The sequence below is a fragment of the Excalfactoria chinensis genome, chromosome 1 (genome assembly GCF_039878825.1).
Source record: "Excalfactoria chinensis isolate bCotChi1 chromosome 1, bCotChi1.hap2, whole genome shotgun sequence".
Lineage (NCBI taxonomy): Eukaryota > Metazoa > Chordata > Aves > Galliformes > Phasianidae > Excalfactoria > Excalfactoria chinensis.
Genome location: NC_092825.1, coordinates 124883756 through 124904027, shown reverse-complemented (window position 1 = coordinate 124904027; position 20272 = coordinate 124883756). Strand labels below are relative to the sequence as shown.

The window sequence follows — 20272 nt, the reverse complement described above, 5'->3', positions numbered from 1 at the left end:
TATGGAATTGCAGTGACTTCTTTTGTTATTGAATGTGTGTTTTACTGAGCAGTAAGTAAAAACAGAGGGAAGATATAAAGTGTGCCTGCTTTTCCTGAATCAGAATGGTGAAAAGCCTGAAGGTGCTAATAGGCTGTGCTGGCTTCTGTGTTTTTCTGTCTGTCAAAAGCATTAGTCTTCCCTTGCCAGTCACCTAAACCTCTTTCTTTCCCAGAAAATTCCTGTGATGTACTTATGAATTCCAAGTATGAATATCTTCAGATTGATGGAAATTACAGGGCAAGGCAAAACAAGGCAAAAGTAGAATAAAAATAAGCAAAAGAGAAGACTGTCGGAGCAATACAAGAATAATTTTGCTTCACTTGCTACACATGCAGGTTCACTGAGGCATGCTGGATGCAGTGGGGGTGAAATGTGTTTGTGTCTTGATCTGGACTTTCGGAGTGTCCACGTTCAGCTCATCAGCAGCAATCACTCAGCCTAGTTTCCTTAACTGAGGTAAGATATTGGGCATCCTGGCTCCTGGTTTCCAGGGTGCTGGCAATATTTTTCCAAACTAGATACTTCTTGGCAAGATTCTGCAGCTGCTTCTTTTTCACTGAACCCACTCTGGGAAGACTGAAAATGAAAAGACTGAGGGAGAATCTGGGAAGACTCTTGAGTAGGGTAATCAGTGCAGGGAGAGCAGGGCTTTCTACAGCAGCTCACCCAGAGAGTTCCTTATTTGCTCTTGAATAGATGCAATAAATGCAATAGCATTTTCTATGTTTATTGTTGTCATAACAATATCAGAAATATTAAACTACTCAATTGTAGTTGTGTCGCCCCGTGTCACCTCAAAAGCTTGGAAATAACTTAGCAGAAAGAATACAAACTGTAAGATCCAGCAGGATTTTTGCTAGCTGGCTACATATCAAACTGGCTTTGGTGCTTTTTCTTTTATGACTAAACCAGCAACTTCTTTGGGGTTGAGACCCTTTATTTTATCAGCACAGGCCAGTAACTGTGAACACAGCATGCAACCACAGCTTTATTTAGGTATTCCTTTGCAGTGCCACCTCTAGACTAAGTTTAACCGCATCTGAAGCCCAGCTAGATACCTGCAGGAAATGCAATAGCGGTGTGATTGCTATTTGCAGATGCGTTATACTGAGCACTCTGGGCAGCCTTGGTGGAACAAAGTCTTTAGTACAGGATGCACAGTTTTGAGGTGTGAAATGGTGGAAGGTATTGTTACAGTGCTTCCTTAAGCAAAGCAGAATAAAAAGCAAAATATATTGTCTTTGTGTAGAAAAATAAGCCTCTTGAGCTTTCACAGTCTTTTAGACAGATTCTCTCCTTATTTCTCTCCTGAATGGTGCTTCATGTGGTATTTTCGTAATGATAAATTGATCCTAAACTTCTATGAATTAAGAAACAGGACACGAAGTTATTCATTTTATGGATGAGTAACAGCTGAATCACAACTGACTCGAATTGGCAGACTCTTAGAATCTCCATTCCAAGTTAAATTCCAAAACGAGAAGTCATTCAAAAGAAAAAGAAAAAAGAAAAACAACCAAAACCCAGCCCTGAGATTTCCCATGGAAGGAGATTTTTTGGCCTTTTTTTCTTCCATGGTAACATTCTGGATGACGTTATCTGTTTTGTTCCTTGCAAATTTTTCCTTAAGGCCTTTAAGCTGCCCAGAGCTCTGGCTCTTTCCCATGCTCTGACGTGGGAAAGCCAGGAGCAAGAGAACTGACAAGAGCCTGATTTCCTCAGATGTTCAAACTGCTGAGAATCCCAGCTCTTGGAAGCCCTGGAAAAACCTTCCCAAGAGCATCTTCTTTGGAACCTGGAACCAGTTGACTGTGTGATAATTCATGGGACAACATGGACTAATCACAAGGGCCCTGTCGTTTAAACACTCCAATTACTTCTTTTTTCTGAAGCAGCCTCTGCTCCTCTCCACATCCCACAGCGCATTCCAGGCCTACCATGTTAATTGGAAGTCTATTCCCGTGTGTGGACTTTAATTAGCACCTGAGGGTAACAGACTGGTGCCCTGACTCAGGTGCACCTCAGAGTGCTCCATAGGGTCCTGTGGGGCTGCTCATGAGGCAGGTAGTGCCTGGCTCAGGTGCAGGCCTGCAGGGTGCTCCCAGCCACCCCCATAGAACAAGAGGCTCCACTGACTGGCCAGCACACAACACAGCCCGGGGCCCTGTAAAATAAGAGTCATGCCAGCTCTTCCCATTATTTTGCTCGAGTAATGAGTAATATGAGTGGCTCTTGATTTTAAGTCTGTGAGCAATGTTGGAACACTGTAAAATCTGGGATTGTAGGCAGCCGTGTAACAAGTTAATAACTTCGGCTATTACGTGACTCATCTGTAAAATGGGCCCTGAGTTATGAAGACACACACAGACTGTGGAATATTACAGAAAATTAAGACTAATGTGACATAATTACGATAGAAGTACTGCAGCTGGAAACAATGGGAAAAATGGGAGGGGCCATTGCTCCTCTGATTTACTTAATTACACTCCTGCACCCCATTCCCAAAAGCAGGGCACCAGTTGGTCCCAGCACCTCTTGCCAGCCCTTACAAGGGGATATAAAACTTCTTCGTCTGTGTGTGCTGAGAACCCTTATTCATAGGACAGCATTGTCCCATTGGTGGTCATTGCAGAGTGACGCATGTCCTTGTCAAGACAGGTCAAACCCTATGTGGCAATCTGAGGAGGGGCACAGCCTACATAATCCATCACCCCAGCAGCATCCCAGTTGTGCTGGCTGTCTCTGAGAGACACATATGTCCTGCTGGCAGAGGCAGCTTAAGATCAGCATGTCAGCAGGTACTTCATGGAAGCTGTTATCTTTGAATTATTTCGAAACTTTAATACGTACAGGAGTAGGTAGCATATAATATGTTGTGAAGAGTAATTGAGGGTTATTCTAATTGTGCTCAGACTGGAAAAATAATTACAATACCCTGAAGCCTCTGACCTCTTCTGAATGAGCTCAGTGGCAGCAACAGTTTTAAAAATGCTACAGGAGGTGAGAACTGATTTTATTTAGACATGAGGTCCTGCCTAAAAATATGCTGAGCAACACTTCCTTCAAAAATGTAGCACAGATAAATATGCAAAGAGGTGAAAAAACTGTCTCAAGCTCTTAACGCACTTGTTTTCTTGTTCTATCAAAACGGCATGTTGGATTTTACCAACACCAAATCTATTGTTATAACTCAGTATGTTCTAAAATGTAACATTAATAGTTTTAATGTTTCCTGAAGAATCTGATGTGACCCATGAGGTCTGAAGGGGCTGTGTGTCTGCCAATGAAGAGAAAGCCAACCCTTATATATAGTCTTACATTTTACAGATTATTGTAGAATCATAGAAGATCGTGATTTGAAAGGGACCCATAAGGATCACTGAGTCCAACTCCTGACTCCATACAGCTCTGCCCAAAAATCAGACCATATGTGTGAGAGTACTGTCCAGATGCTTCTTGAACTCCAGCAAACTCAGTTCTGTGACCACATCCCTGATGAGCCTGTACCAGTGCCTGGCCAGACTCTGGTGAAGAACCTTCTGATATCCAACCCTCCCCTCACGCAGCTCCATATATACCAGACATATGTAAACTAGATATTTTTTAATATGTGAAATAAATGTCCAACATACATCCTCCTGGGTAAAGAGTTATCATCCATGATACATGTATTTGTCCAAATAACTCCTATCATGAAATTAATCTACTGCACAAAAGACAGGCCTGGTCAGAAAGCAACTCAGAATAAATGTTGGTAGCCTGACTGGCCAGTCATTCATTCACAACCATTTCAGATTGGCAGAACTGCCAGCTTTTCCTGCCTGTTAAGGGTGCACGCTGTCTAGGTAGGCAGAGTGTGCACATGTCTGGAGAAGTGTCTGCCTTACTCTCCCTGCTGACTTTGCATGGGATCAGGTGAGGAGCCGTGACTAATCCTGTTTCATCGATGATGGAGTCACCTGAGGCTAATCACATCCTGCGAGAGGGGCCCAATGCCCAGCAGCAGGACTCCTGCAAGCCTCACCTCCAGTCAAGACTTTTTGATAATGCCATGACATTATGCCCTAGATGAAAGCAAGTAATTTAGCTTAAATATTTTTTCAAGCTGTTCGCTGTCTGTTTACTGGTTGAGGACTAGATGAGTTCTGATTGACTTTATCTAAACTGGATAAAGCTGATTTTACTGCTGTCCAAAATGTGATCTTCTAAGCAATCTGATGCAGCTGTAGGTGTCCCTGTTTTTTGCAGGGGAGTTGGACCAGACAACCTTTAGGGGTCCCTCCCAACACAAATGATTCTATGATCATACTAAAATTCCCAGCCTGTCCAACCTGGGAGCAGCTTCATTTATAGGTCTGTAGTGCTGAATTTGCTGCTCCATGATGCTACGCACCTTGCAGAACTGTGCTTTCTTTCCTCCACAGCTGCCTCCTGCTTGCCCCCACCTGCAGCTGCAGTGGCTTTGGGGGCTGGTGCCTCCTTACACCACCTGGGCTGTACTTTTGGCAGGGGTCTAATAGTAGAATACCTCAAGTCTAGGCTTGATTGGAAGTCTTAACATGCCTGGTTCACTGTTATCTGCTCTGCAAGATGGGCAACTTTGAAATAGAGTATTTGTTTTTAACATTCGGTGGCTTTGTTCATTTGTTTTCAGCGTTCCCCTCTTTCATAGTTTTAGTCATGGTAGCAGGGATTTTTAGGGAATGCACATTACAGAAGGCAGACAATGTGACAGAAATATATGGAACCCCGGTGTGCACTTAAAAAATAAAATGTAGTAACATCATTCCTTGCGTGTGTGTTGATGGTGTGATCTGAGCATGAATGGCAGGGCCGGGACACAGCTAGATTGCAATGAATGTCGTATGGCTTGGGGTATTCATAAATAAAACCTGGCTGTTTTCATTATAAATGGATGTCCTTTCAGTTGGATTCAGTCTTGAGATCCTATCAAAAAATTGCCTCCAAGCTGGCTGGAATCCCAGGGATTCTGAGGTATCCTGAGGCTTTGTTGCACACCAGCGCTCCCAGAGCTTTCACATTAGATACCACGTGCATAGATCTCAGTTTTTTTGGTGGCATTCACCTCATTTACACAGTTCTTTACAAGTGCCCTGCGCTGAATCAGTTTCCATTAACCACTTTGTGACTGCTGCTTTCTCTCAGAGCTTCAGAAGAGCCAAACCTTCCCTTACTGGAGGAAACAGTTCATTTGCTATCTGCCTGCTACATAATGAACTTTTAACTTGGGCTCATCCTAGTATACTCAGTTTGCTCATTTATTTGCTAGCTTTTGAACATTTGTGCAGAATGTTCGAGTTTTGAGCTCTTCTGGGACTCAATTCAAATCACTTCAGTTTGAACTTCTGCCCGTAAGTGCATGTGAACAATGTCCCAAATGCCTCTCTATGTTCAGCATTGTAGAAAGTGTAAAATGGTGTAAAAGGGGCATTTGAACCCAAAGTAGACATTAACAAATGTCTTCTTTGCTTTTATTTCAACTCCTCCGCTGAAAATTTCCCCTCGGATGCAAACTGACCCACTCCCTCTTTGTCTGTTGAGGAAGGCAGGAAGCACTTCCATGCTGCTTACACCCATGGTCCTCCTTCCAGTACAGCCTCACCAGGATGGGCACAGTGCCTGCCAGCATACTTCTGTGCTTGTGCAAGCAGCCACTTGGGAAGAAATGCAGGCAGTACAACTGAGGCAAGATCACCCTGCGGCAATGAGGAGTCAGCAGCGCTCGTATCTTTCATCCTCTATTCCAGAAGACACAAACACTCTGTAGGTAGCAGAGAGTGGCAAACCCAGATGTGCAACACTTGAAACTTGAAATACAAAGGTCATGGAGCACTGCTATATTTAGTCGTTGTTTTTATTTGTTTGTTTGCTTGCTTGCTTTTTATTTCTCATCAATCTGTTGTGCGCTGTCCTTAACAAAGATATCACTTCTGCTGCTTGAATTCTCCCTTCTCCCTGACACTGCACATCAGCCACATGCCCCTGAGCCCTTCTTCTGCCTCTAGCTTTGTCCCCTGAAGTTTTAGTTTATTCCCTTTTGCCATTTCCCATGCCTCCTTTCTCACCAGATAGCCCCTATTTTTTTATTGCATGCCACTTCTCAACCATATCCTCTGCTGCTTTTTCTCAAGGAGGTGCTTGAAGGGTGAGAACAACACACACCCATACACCTTAAAGCGGTTTTTAAAATACAGCATGTCTTTGGCTTGCTAATTCTTACATTCTGCTTATGCTGATATACTGAATTTTTGGCCTATGCACTTTCTGTAGCCGGTCACTATAAGATGCGTAAAACCAGGACAGCATGAACTCAGCTTTTGTTGTCTTCCTTATCCCTTGCAACTGATTCCTGCCTCCTCGAGAGGGAGTCAACAGGAAGTGTGACACTGTGGGGCAGGATGTGGGACAGCCCCAAGCTTCCTGGTGAAGCATCATTCCTAGTAGTACCCTGGCCAGTGCCATGAGCAATCTGACTAACCCAGCACGGGAGACTCTTTTTATTCATACAACAGCAGTTACACTAGGTGCTGCACATGTAGTGCTCTGCACGCATAAGGAACACCTGCACGTCTGTATGAAGCGTTGATCTAATTTTCTAAAAGAAGAAGGGAAAATGCTGAAGCTGGAAAACAGAGAATGGATCGTCTTTAGATTTTGGTTGAAAAAAAGGCATTGTAAAAACTAAGGGAACAGTTTCATGCTGTAAGCAGGAACACAGAGGAAATGCTGACAGTGTCGATTTTCAGCCATGGGAAAAGAAAATGATGAAACGCTTTTATTGATAGGTGAAATATTCTCAAGTCAGGACAACATTATGCTTGCCAATGCAATTCCAGGACAACGTTATGCTTGCCAATGCAATCCTAGTACTTTGCTTCATGATGCGGTCACTTGTGAATGACATAACAACAGCATGCTTTCCACCGTCTGTATCACTGCATCATTCAGCCTAAAGGTCAGATGACAGCACAGCTCCATGGCTCTTTTTATAGCCTCAGTACACGGGGTGAGGTCCTGCTCCGCAGTCACTTGGATCCCTGCCTCCTTTATTACCCGGCCTTGCCTCATCCCGTGGCGGCATCTGGAGAACTCATTCCTCTCTTCAGTGTGAGATGAACGGTGAGCAGCGGCCAGGCGGGGCTTCCACACCAACAGAGAGCTACGTGTATCTGATGTGCTGGGAGCATCTTGTCATCTGCCCTGGGAAGCTCACTGCCTACAAAACAACAGCAGGTGATCAGGAAACTGGCGGGAGCTCCAAGTCACTTGCCAGCCTTTGCCCCGGGCTGTATCAGGCTCTGTGTCAGCTCAGAAGTGCTGTAGCTCCAGTTGTTGTAAGGAATGTTTTCTTGCAACATGTGCTCAAGGCAGCCAAGCCCAGAGTGAAGGTTTTTGGCAGACTCTGCATAGGCAGTCACAGCACACATAATTGCTTTTCTTTTAATCCATGATTAATACCTTTACAGACATTTAGGCATGAAGATAGATAGGCTTATTCCGTATAATGCAGAAAAAGCTACCCAACCAATCATCTTAGGTGTGTGATAAAGAACTTACATTGCTGGAAGAAATGGAAACAAATCAGGACATGTATTTGATTAATTTGGGGGCGCCTACTTGTAAACCCATTGCACTTTAACTTTCAAGGGAAACTTTCAAAGTAGCCTCCTTAACATCCAGGTCTGTAAAGCAGCTCCTGTCTGAGAGGACCCTGAGAACACTCAGTACCTACTATTTTTAATGACCTAATGGGAAACTGTTTCCTGGCGGAGAAATAAATGTCTTTTCTATACCTCAGGGGAATAGTTGTGCAATCAAGAACCATTTGTCGAGTCCTGGCTCATCCTCAAACCTTTGCTTCCAACTGCAGGAGAAGCTGGAACTCAGCTTCCAGACAGAAAGAGGTGCTGGTAACTGAGACATTGGCCTTATAAGGCACTTTTCTGTCCTATCTCTGTTTATGATGCCGTCTCACAAAGCTGCAGCCAACAGTGGGGCACGTGTGGAGTAGCTGGGCCATGTGCTTGGGTTGGGGTTTCCGCCTGAACACGGGTAGGTAGGTAAGAATGATTAGTCGATCCTACAAAAGTAACCCATCTTTTATTGCTTTATGTTTGCATAAATAAAGTTAAACAAAGGAGAACTTTTGCAGATCTGTAGTGTTTGTTGCTTGGATGGAAGTTACGCTGACAAATGAAAACATCTGCAGCCCAAGTACTGCCTAAACAAACCTGTTCTGTGTTTCTGGCTTTCTGACAGGAGCAGGAGCTCTTTAATATTGAGTTTGGGTTTATAGCATGCATTTTTTTTTTTTGCACTCCACTGGAATGATTTTCAGCCAGGCTTCTCCAGCAGCATGCTACATCTGCTGTGCTGCTGACTGGAACAAAGGACACACAGCTGTTTTTAGAATCCCAGAATCATTAAGGTTGGAAAAGACCTCTAAGATCATTTAGTAAACCATTCACCTATCATCAGTATTGCTCACTAACCCGTGGTCCTCGGTGCCACAGTGTTGTTTTGCCCTGCAAGTGGCTAAGGACCACACAGTCATTCATTTACTCCCCCACTTCCCAGTGGGATGGGGGTGAGAATTGGAAGAAAAAAAAAGAAAAAAAAGAAAAGAAAAGCAACTTGTGGGTTGAGATAACATTATTTACTAAGATAGGGAGAAGGGTAATAGTTATGGCTATGTCTGTGTGTGTATATCTATATACATATGAATGTATACAGCAAGTGATGCACAAGCAATTGCTCACCAACCCCCAGCTGATGCCCAAGCAACAAAAAAGAGAAGAGAGGTGAGCTCCAACTCCCTTAAAACACTCTGCATGAATATGGTGTGGAATATCAACTTGGCCAGTTCAAGTTAGCTGTCCTAATTCTATCCCCTCCCAGCTCACTGAGCCCTTTGCTAAGAATGGCCTTGGCCGTGTACAACACTGCCCAGCAGCAACTATCAACATCGTTGTGTTATCAGCGTTGTTTTTCTCCTAGAACCAAAACACTGCACCACAGCAGACACTGAAGAAAACAACCCCACCTCAGCTGAAATCTCAGCACACATCCACACGGTTCTTGAGCACCTCCAGGAACGGTGACTCCACCACCTCCCTGGGCAGCCTGTGCCACTGCAGCACCTCTCCTTTGGGGAAGCTTTTCCTAATATCCAACCTGAATACAAATACTGCCAATCGCTTACTCTAAGCTAAGAATTAACAAGAACACAAAGCTCTGACCTCCTAAATCCAGACATTTGTGACTCTCCTGCCATATATATGGCATATGTCATTTTGGTCCCTGCAGCACCAAATGCACTCAGTCCGTACCATCTGCTGGCAATGAATTTATTCGCATTTCCCTCTCGCAGCCCTTCTGTACACCCAAGTCTGTACCCTTAACAGAGGGGCAAGAGAAATAAATACATTAACAAAGACTAATAAGCAAACACCACATACTCAAGGTTCGGGGCCTGAAGGCTTGCAGTACCAGAAACCTCAGTGCGGTTTCTCCGCGGGGAAACGAACGCGACACCGGCACAATACCCGGCATGCAGGCCCCGAGGGGGCGGGGTGGCCGGTCCGTAGCAACCGGACCGTCTCCAGGTCAACAGCAGGGAGGCGGAGACGGCCGCCATGGCACTGCCGGAAGCAGGTGAGGGCCGGGCCCGGGGGGCGCAGCCTGTGGTGGCTGTGGTGCCCCATCCCTGGAGGAGCTCAAGGCCAGGTTGGATGGGGCTCTGGGCAGCCTGAGCTGGTGGGGGGCAGCCTTGCCCATGGCAGGGGTTGGGGCTGGGTGGGCTGTGAGGTCCCTTCCAACCCAAAGCAGTCTGTGGATCTATGAGTGTATGGGCTCAGCAAGCACAGCCACTTCTGTGAAAAGTCTGCAGCGCATGATGGGTGTGAATTATGCTTGGATGAACTCATGTTCACCTTTTGAAAATAGTGTGCTTTGGTTGAGAATCTGGGTTGGTGGTTTTCCTGGTTGTCGTCATTTCTCAACTTGTGTGCTTTTCCCAGAGGTAGATTTGCTGTTTTCCACTGAGGCCGCTCCATGGCCTTTCCAGTGCTCTTTTTCATGCAGTGCCAGCACTTCACACACAGGTGGTGGTTAAAGTGGCCAGGAAGCAGCGCTGGGCATCCAAAGCATAGGAAAATCTGTTACCACACCTCTGGGCGTATGCAAAACGAGACGGTGTCTGGGATCTGTTCTCCACCTGAAGTGTGTGTCAGCAGTTACCATCAGGGCGCAGCGGTGCTGCTTCTGCGCTGCATAAGGAACGGCATGAGCCTCGCTGCCGGCACCGTCTGCCTCAGCTCCTCTATGGTAAATGTTCCTTTTTAGTGGTGGAATGCCAAGTTCCTGCCACCCGGGTGTTCTTGTGCTAGCAGGCATCTGCTGAGTGCTCGGGTGTTAGGATGCGCTCTAACTCCTGGCTTTTTAACTTCCTCCCTGCCTTTCTTACTATTAATGTCCTTACATGGGAGGAGGAGAAAGTCTGGAATGGTTTATGTATTTCTGTATGGGTATTTTAACCCGCATGAGAGAAATAAATATATCTGCAAGAGGAATAAAAAGCACATTCACTTCTACAAAAAATATAAAAATAAATAAAATAAAAATAAAAAAAAAAAAGAGGGAGGAGGTTATGCAGTCACTTTATCCCATTTTGGCCTTTCCCATAGGAAGAACTACTGCATGACAGTAGCTAGCAGCTGGCCTGTTAGTGCTTCATAAATGTCCTTCATCCTTTCATCTTGTTTATTAAAACAAGAACCAAAATGCTATGTCTGAAAGCAGCGCACGCAGCAAATATATGCTACCTTGCTTCCTCTGGCATTTTATTTTCTATTCATATGTTGTCTTTCAGTCACAGTCAGGCCTTATACCACAGGTACACAGGCATAATTCTTTTCCTTTGTGAATAATCTCGTGGTCTTACAGGCAAAGTTATGAATCTCTTCACAAAACTGCATCTCAGATAGTGCCAGGATTACTCGTAAATGGGATTTTAGAAAAAGCAAGGTATAATACAAAGCAATAATAGAATATAATACAATTTACAATTAATGATCACTTAAAGGGAAGGCAGAGAAACCATATTACCAGTACCCACATTCCCATTTCAGAGTATAAGCGTGCTCCTGTCAAATCTGCCTTTGCTATATGAGAGGTAGCTTTTCTTTTTTACTTCATGCTATTATTTTCCTTGAGGAGAATCTTTACTTTAATCATCTGCAGTTTATTATTGCCTGGGCTTGTGTGCAGCTGGGTCCAGATCATATTGACCTGTTAAGGACAATATTTTAGATTTTTATTTTATTTTTTAATAACAGTTCCTCAGGTTCTTAAGAAGGAAGCAAAGAGGAGCTATCAATCAACAGGTCCATCATGACTGGCAACTCGTTTAAGACACTTGCCTGGAGTGGCTGTGAGTGTTTCAGGACTGCTTTTACACACACTGTGTGTTTTCCTGGGTGATGTAGTTTTCTTTGCTAAACTGTGGTGTGCACGTTGCTAGCTGTGTTGCTAGCATTCTGAAGCTGTGCCAGTCTCACCCATGTTCTTTATAGGGTGCTGTGCTGGCCTTTTTTTCTGAGGAGGAAACTGGGAACAACTGCTCAAATGACTATAAACAGTGCCTGACTATATACAAAGCCTGAGCAGCTGCAAACCTTCACCTGTGTCTCTTTAGAGTTAACATCTGTCGTTACTGCTTCTGTACTGAGAGGAGGGCTGGTAAGGTGCCAGCAGCCTCTGCAGGCATGCCAACCCAGCACCCTGCTGGTAGCACTGCTGACTGGGAAGGAGCTGGTGCCAGCATACCGCATGCAGAAGGCTCTCACTGAAGGATGATTTCTGGGAATACGTTTTCATTTCCTCTATGTGTGATTAACTGAGGAACAAATTCTGTCTAATGAACCTTTGTAACCAGGTCAGTTGTTGTAGTATCTGATTTCAGTGGTGGGTTCTCCATGGTATTCTGTACCAGACCGAGGGTTATTTTTAGTCATTAAGGATAGGAGTACCCTTCTTTATGTTTTGAAGCACAGTATATTTACATTTCATCTGGCTTATGGTAAATGGGAAGTGGAGGGCTTGGATATTCCAGGTCATGTTGTTGCTGGGGAAAATGGCCAGAAACATCATATGTCCACAGAAAATAAACTTAGATACAGCAAGGGTATTTTAATTGAGCAGAGTATTTTGGGAATGAACAGGAAATACCAAAGTCCTCCTTCTCTGTGCTGAGGAGCAAGAGAATTACTGTTGTCACTTCCATTTTTGCCTCAGCCACTCTAGGCTCTGATCTGCCTCTGCTCCCTTTTCAAGTGGAGATATCCCAGCCAACTGTAAATCAGTGCTGAGATACATTTGTTGTTCTGCAGAACTTCATATAAAAATGGACTTTGGTGCCCAAGGAATTCTGTGTGTGCACATGATCCATTGCAGCCTGGAGCAGGTGCTGCTAGTGCCATTGTTTACAATTGTGATAAATGATGTGAAATGAGGGAGTTTCACCAGCTTCTCAGTATGATCAGGATCTGCTGCTAGCAGTGCTATTGCTTATGATAGATGTTGAACATATTGTTACGGGATCCTCGTTTATTGCATAATGCTTCTAGTGTGTATGTTGTGATTCTCTGACACTCTTTGGATGCCTCCTACAAACTCTCATTCCCAAGATTTAGGAGAGATGTCATAGAAGCTGGAAGAAATGCCAGTTGGCAAACTGGACTTAGTTTTGTTTGGGCTTGGATTTCAGCACGAGAGATGTTTTCTTTAATGAATTAAAGGTGAATACATACCAGAGGGGAAAAAACCTCAACCATAGCAGTAAGTATATGTGTAGAACTGAGAGCTGCCTTCCAGATTAAGACTGTTGCCCAGTATAACAAAGGAAAACAAGAACTGAGCTATATGCATAGAGAGTACTGTGCTATATGGGAAAGAAAGCAAATGATTGAAGTGAATCTTTTTTTTTCTTTAAGCATGTTATCCCTTCATTTCTCTTTACAACAGATGCCTTTGATTCAAAGTACAGACAAGGCCATGAGAATTTAAGTTTCCATGAGGACCACAAGAAGAAATCAGAAGAAAAGAAAAGGAGTTGGGCAGACAGTCAGTGGGACATGGATGTACAGCCCCTCATTTCATCTTCTGAATGGCTTCAGCTTCATGGACTCAAGAGAAACAAATTGACCTTGTCCCAGATTTTGTCACAAATCGGATTCCAGCACAGGAAAGGTATTGGACAAAGCAAACAAGCAATTAAAGTAATTTTTTCTGTAGTGTATTGCTCATTTTGAACCCTTGTGTCCACTGTGTCATGTTGTCTCTTATCTTACAACAGTGGCAGAAAGGGAAGCTGTATCCCTTGTTTCTGCTGTTGCCAGTTTGGAGAACTGTGGAACCCCATCTCCTTTTGATCTGAGGACTCAGTACCCAAATGGCTTTTCTTACTGAATTGTGTAGTTGCTTTCTTTACTTCAGGCTCCAGTTCAAGTCCTCCGTAAGTTTAGCTATAGCTGGGAAAGAACGTGCAATACTGAGGCTCTTAGTCTTTTGCCTGCATATATAATACCCCACGAGACTGCCCATCTTTAGATGGCAGATGTAATATACGCAGTGCCATAATCTGAAATCTACTAATCATCCAGGCTCGCCAACTTGTTCAGGAATATTATTTCCAGGAAACCAGCTTCAAGAAAGCAGTTAAATTTGATTAGAATACAGGCCGCTTTTTGTGCAAAATCGGGCTATAGAAAAATGTTCCTTTGCAGCTATCTGACAGCTGGAGGGGAAGAGTTTGCTAATAATTATTAATCACTGCCATAATAGTGCTTTGCAAGGCATGGTAAAATATTCTTTTCTTTGAAGAGCTTACCGCCTGAGAAGTGGGAGTTGTAATGTATTGCAATTGTTCTAGGTTGCATAATTTAAGATTTCAGCTGGCTCGTGGCCATGGGACATTCAAAAACCAGCCGTGCAGATCCTGGAATCCTGTGTGCTGTAGATGAAGAAGAAGCTGCTACGCGGGGTTAATGCTGTTTCAGTGTAATTTTAGGAGCAGAACGTACTAACTTAGCAGGGCAGCATGCTGTACAGAATAGCTGCTTTGTGACGTTAAATATTCCCTCCCCCCCATGTTTTCCTGTGAGTGGAACTACTGCAGAAGATTTCTAGCTACTGAAAGAGAGCAGAGTGCAGCCTTTTCCTTAGTTGCACCCATTTCTGCACCCATTTAGTTGTGTAAGAGAACAGCATTATCTGTCCCTGGTTTTGTATTTTGTTTGATGAACAAATATTTGCAAGTCCTGTTGTGAGGTAAGTGGATAATACAGAAGTTTAATTGCCTAAACCTTTCTTTTATTAAAGTCACATGGATTATTTTTTGCCTGTAAATAGTTCAGTGTGCTTTTGCCCACACTTCTCACTAAACTGATAGGCAGAGGCAAGAGCGGGGCAGCTTTAGGAGGAGAAAGTGAACCAGGAGGCAGAAGCAACCACAGCCCAGGCAGGATGAAGTCCTGCAGTGTATGAGCACAGCAGGCAGAGCAGGGTGCTGGTAACAGCATCCAGTGACACTCCCAGGTGAGGTGAGGTGACAAACTAGCTCTAGGGTCCAGCTAGGGAGTGCAGCCAGGAACAGGAGATGGAGCCAGAGACAAGCCTGGAGACAAGGCTGTAGTACAGAGCTGAGAGATGCCAATCAGGAGTCCTGCACCACCAGAACATGAAGCAGGCACATCTTGCCAAACAAGCAAAGACTGGGTGCCTAGGCCTAAGCACTGTTAGTGGGTAGAAGCCCCAGGCAAGGCTGATCAGGATAACCGAGGCCTGTTGGTGCCCTCAGGACCCCAACATAAACATAGGCAGAAAAAAATCGTAATTTGATGTCACTTGAATTTCTCTTGAATTTCTGAAATGTCCAGAGATCAGTATGGATGCATGTGCTTCATGAATGAATACTATGCATGCCATTCTGAAGAAGACCCGAAGGACACATGTACTTTGCTATGGGAGAAGCTCCTTCTCATTCAAAGCCTGATATATCTAAAGAATCCTCATTCCTTTAAAAAGATTTCCCTCAATTCTGATTTTACAGTTCTGTAGAAAGATATTAAGCGAAGTACACGACAACAAGAGCAAGAATTACTCTCCTTTGGACTGCATGTGCCTTAGAAGAACAGAACATTGTGAAAGTAATCCTGATGATTAATAACTTGTTCTTTTGTAACCTTTACTGTAGATTATGTGACCACTTTGGGGAAACTTGTGGCTTCTCGGTATGCAGATGGTCTGTTTCCTCAATACACGAGAGCACACGATGGCAGCGTGTATAATGTAAGTGGAACTGACTTGTGGTAGCTTCCCTGTGCACTTAGAACTTCTTATCACTGTAAGCAGGATGATATGACTATAATGTCTCCCTATGACACTAAATACATACATTTGTTGTGTGACAACTTTATCTTTTGATCTATTTTTTTTCCCCTGTTTTCTGAAATATTACTGATAGCAGTAAAGAAGCTAGATATCTTTTTGTGTTTTTCCTTGTGGAGTCTCACACTCTTGTCTTGGTGCAGCACTGCAGTAAATCTTTCCATATAAGAAGGCTGCTGTTTCTAAGCAACATTTACTCTGTTTTGAAAGAAAGAGCACTTAAAAAGAAGATGCTCAGCTGAGGGTTTTGTTTTTTCTTTTTTTTTGGATTTTTTTTTTTTGAAGTACTTGCAGTCAATAAAACAAACGGGGATGCTGAAATTAGACAACATAATGTACTGCCATTGCCAATGCAAAATGCTGCTTTGCTCAGTGCCAGTGGGTCGCAAAAGGCTCTGCCCGGTCTATAGAGAGCTAGCTGGATCTCTGCCCGGCCTCATGTTCTAAGGAATGTCTTAGTAACAGCTGCTGGCTGTCCCATTGTTGAGAGGATGGATTGGACTGAAAAGATACTCATGTGAGCTAGAAGGGGAGAGAGTTAATTCATAAAGGATTTTACAAAAACGAATAGCTTGTCATTTTTTTTTCCTCCTGGTAGCTTGAATCTTTTCTGAGGCACCAGGTGTGAAAATGGGAAAAGAACTATCTCAAGGATCCTTCATCCCTCATTTTTTATTGCATTAATCCCATATGAAATATCTACATAACGTATTTTAATCATGGGGCGTATATGGAGCAGGGGAAAAGACATCCGTGGTAGTCTTAAAGTAGCAGTGCTATTATACAACATCTGGTTAGATCTCATTTAGAATATGGTGCATGATATTATGTGCAGTTACCACAGGGTAAGAAGCAATTCCAATTGGAGTAGGTACCTGGAAGAGCTAGTAGGATGGTTGGCAAGGGAGTGCTGATCTTGTAAGAGGTCTTGGTTGATGTATTTAGTTAAGACCTAAGAAGACTGAAAAATGGTAGACCTAATGCACTTAGACGCTTCCAGAAAGGCAGATTGCAGGCACCAAGAAGAGCTACTATTTTCTATGCTCAAAGTCATGCTAGTCTAAGAATAAATGGATGTGAACTGCCATGAATAAACGTAGAGTGGACGGCCAGAAGTTTTCCAACCCCTCAGAGAAATGGGAATCTGAACTGGCCAATTAGAAGCAAAAGGGTGGGGCAAGAAAAGTGCTTTATTTTAAGATGGAATTTGATCGGTGCAGTGCAGGATGCTGTTTTGTGAGTCTGGCAGCGATAGGAAACCGGACCTTCTGAGCTCTCTTTTCCCAGGCCTCCGTTCCCCTGCAGACAGCCCGCTGTATGTCTGGGAGGCATTTTACAGTGCCCTAGCTTACAATAAAGAGCAGTGAAAAACACAGAGCAGAGGAAGGAGTTTGCAGACTGATTTCTCACTGAGAAATATTCTTGTTTACAAACATTTGTAGCTCCAAGGTTTTGAATTAGTCCTGGAAAGCCAGTTGAAGGCAGAAGGTGGTAGGTAAATTAACTTAAATAGGTCAGAGATACTGGGGATACATTTTTACCGGAATCTGCGGTGAGTTTTTAAGCCTGCAGATCTTTTTGCACAGCGAACATTCATAGATAAGTACATAGGGAGGGTCTCCTGTTTTTTGTGCTGAATCAACGTTTTTCTTAATTTATTATTATGACACGAGAAGTTTTAGTTGTCGACTGCATTTGCCTAAGCCCCTTCCCTTAAATAGTTAAGCTGTGATGTTGGGCATTGTTAGTGAAATAATAGCGCAAATAGGAAGCCTTTTACATTTCCTTTCAAATGCTAAAGACAAGGTGGAGGTTGAAGTGCCCCAGCAGCAAACTGTTCACTCCCTTGTATGGCTGTGCAGCGTTTTAAGAGCCAGTCAAAATTCTGATCTAAGAAGGTACAAAGTGTCTGTGTTCCTGTTTGTTCATCCATCTGTTCTGCAGCCCTTTCTCCATCCTCGCTCCTGTTCAGCTTACTCTAATTGCTCCGGTCTTGAGACAGACAAGGCAGACAACCCACTGGCAGTGTCCCATGCCTGTATAAAAAGATTATGAAAGGCAATTAGGACGAAATGCAGCGTCTTTTCTGTTATGGCTTAGATACGTTTGTCAAGTATTTGCTTCTGAAATAGCGGGAGAAAAATGGGTTGTTTTCAGTGCTACCTTGGCCGGCATATCTGGCACTTGCAAACCAGTTACTGCAGCTGTGCTAGGCTTGGGGCTTCATTTGTGTTGTTTTAATGTTCAGTTCCTCTCTCTCCCTTATTTAAATAAAGCTGACAGCCAAAAAAGAGCCGATTCTTCATTTTGTGGAATGTCTAATGGGAGCTATTGAGCTGTATCAGCAACGAATGGAATGGTTAACCACTGAAAGCCGGCTGATCTTTGGAGTGATTCAAGAACGGCACATTGTCATTGTTTTGGATTTTGGCACTGCAGCTCCAACCGAGTTTGATCTATGCCGTGATGCACTTTCTATGGTTCTTGTGGAACAAGTGACACAAATTGCCAAATTCAACCTCATTCGGTAAGAAGAAAAGGAGTCCACGTCTGCCTGCTGTTGGAGAGCAAGAGTCTTACATCATACAGTTATGTGTTTGGATAATGTGATTTGTGTCATGGCAATTCGTATAGAATTTCCACCAAGTTTAACCCGGAGTAACGCTGAGTTTGCCGCTTCCATTTAACAAAAAACCATTGTTACCCTGAGGAGAGGATAAAGGCTAACAGAAACCAAATGGTGATACAAGCCTTTCACAAACGTAGCACATGTAGGAAACCAGAAAGACAAGGGATGCTTTGCAACAGCAGTAATTCGCTTCAGTAATGTGTCTCAAGTATTATAAAGAGAAACAGTGAGGTCCCACCTGACTGCCTGGGTATTTTTGTGTCTTCAGGCAGTACAGTTTCTGCCTTACAGCTGAACATACACTCCCCCACGTACCATAGACACAGGCATAGTCATTTGTATTTCTATAGATTTCCATGGTCACAGAAATAAGTAGTAGGTCTAGGAAACAATACTGGATTTCCATAACAAAAGACAAACGCTTGTTCTTTAACATGAGTAAATGAATCTGGGCTTAGTTACAAGTTGAAAAATAGAAGCAGCTATTCAAATTTATGCATCTTTGCACAAATTCTCATTTTTATGTTAAGTGTTTGAAGTCATAAGCTTGGGTTTATGTATATGAATGGAATTTTGAGACTATGGAAAAAATGATGCACAAATTGGGCCATACAAATATGGAATAGGTTCCATAAAGATTACTTTCAACCCCACTATGATTCTTAATATTTTATGCATGCTTTACCCTATAGATCTGATTGTGTTTCCCTGTCTTAATTCTCTACCTTAAGGTACACTCGACTTAAATAATAGGAGATGATTTCCCTAGCTTTCAAGAAGCACATGAAATAATTTCTTCAATGATGATGTGCTAAGCTAAGTCAAAATTGAGGCACAATAGATGTGTTCATCGATTTTCCTGTTTGTTGCAGGAGGGAGACAAAGGACGAATAGCTCACAAGCTATTCACAAAGAATCTGAGAAAATGTACTTCTCTTTAGGTTTACAAGGAAATATTCAGAGTGGTGCTTGGCGGAATGTCACAGATCCTGGAATCAGTTATTTTATTGGAATCTGTTATTGTTTTATACTTATCTTTTGTCTCTTCATATGTGCATAAGGAGGTATACATGCAAATATGCTTTGTACCTCTGTAATGCCAAAGACAAAGGGCATTTGACCAATTAAATACTTAAAAGCTTGCTTCTTGAGTCTTACTTGGATGGGCAAATGAAGATCAGCTCTTTTTTAAAAAAGAAGCAGAAGTAGGTTGAAATGATCTGAGGGCCAAGTCTTGGAAAGAGAAGCCAGATTGCTTTTGTACACCTATTAAAAATAGATATATATATGTGCTTTTATAATAAATGGGTGATAAATAACCAAAAGGACAAACATGAATCAGGAGCTGTAAAGTACTGTAGCCCTCTTGGATGTGCTTTCAACAACTGGCTTAAACAATAGTTCTTTTTCTAAGAGTTTCATTTTACCTCTACTTTTATTGCAAGTGTAGATTTAATATATATGGTTTATTGTTATTATTACTTAACAATCCATAAGAATACTGAGAGTAGAAAAGCTCCGACGTTTTGCTTTGTCAGAACTTTTCTCGCTACTTTTGATTTATAGTTAATGTCACTTGCAGGGCTGCTGAGGATCTTATGAAGTGGCAAGAGAAATCTGCTCCTGTGTCTGAATATACTATAAAATCTGCTGTTAAGTGGCTCTGGAAGCTGGACCACACAACAGCTGCCAGCAGTACCACCTCTGCTGGAGCCCTGGTGGAAGCCATGAGTGATGGGACGGTAAGCTCATACATCTTTTCAGTAGCCTCAAGTAAATCCAAGAGTATTCGGTGCCAAACTGGCTACTGTGATTTGCCCCGATGAAATGTGAAAGATAAATATTAGTGGGAGGATTTGGAAGGCTTTTTCTGTGGTCTTTTTGTGTTGTTGTTTTTTTTGTTTGTTTGTTTCTTCTTTTTTCTTTTTCCCCAACAGTAACTGCATGCTACTTTTACTGATGGCTTGCTTCTGTAAATTTACTGTATCGTGAAGGCAAAATCTTGTGTTTTCTTTTTTTGGAGCACATAGAAAAATATACAGTCATTAAAGGAAAAATACCCTGACTTCCACTTTCTTTGCCATATGTGTTTTTCAGGGTTCCAAGTTCTTGAAAATATTCCTAGTGTCAAGA

At 43.0% G+C, this 20272-nt stretch overlaps 1 protein-coding gene across 1 annotated transcript in view; it reads left to right on the top strand.

Moving 5' to 3' along the window:
- Positions 1 to 10242: 10242 nt before the first annotated feature.
- Positions 10243 to 20272, top strand: part of VWA3B (von Willebrand factor A domain containing 3B) — a 65883-nt gene continuing 55853 nt past the window's right edge. The window contains exons 1-5 of the mRNA XM_072340980.1: positions 10243 to 10389; positions 13056 to 13311; positions 15317 to 15411; positions 17787 to 18037; positions 19722 to 19881. Of these exons, the coding sequence (XP_072197081.1) occupies positions 10243 to 10389; positions 13056 to 13311; positions 15317 to 15411; positions 17787 to 18037; positions 19722 to 19881 (909 nt within the window). The remainder of the gene's footprint in view (positions 10390 to 13055; positions 13312 to 15316; positions 15412 to 17786; positions 18038 to 19721; positions 19882 to 20272) is intronic.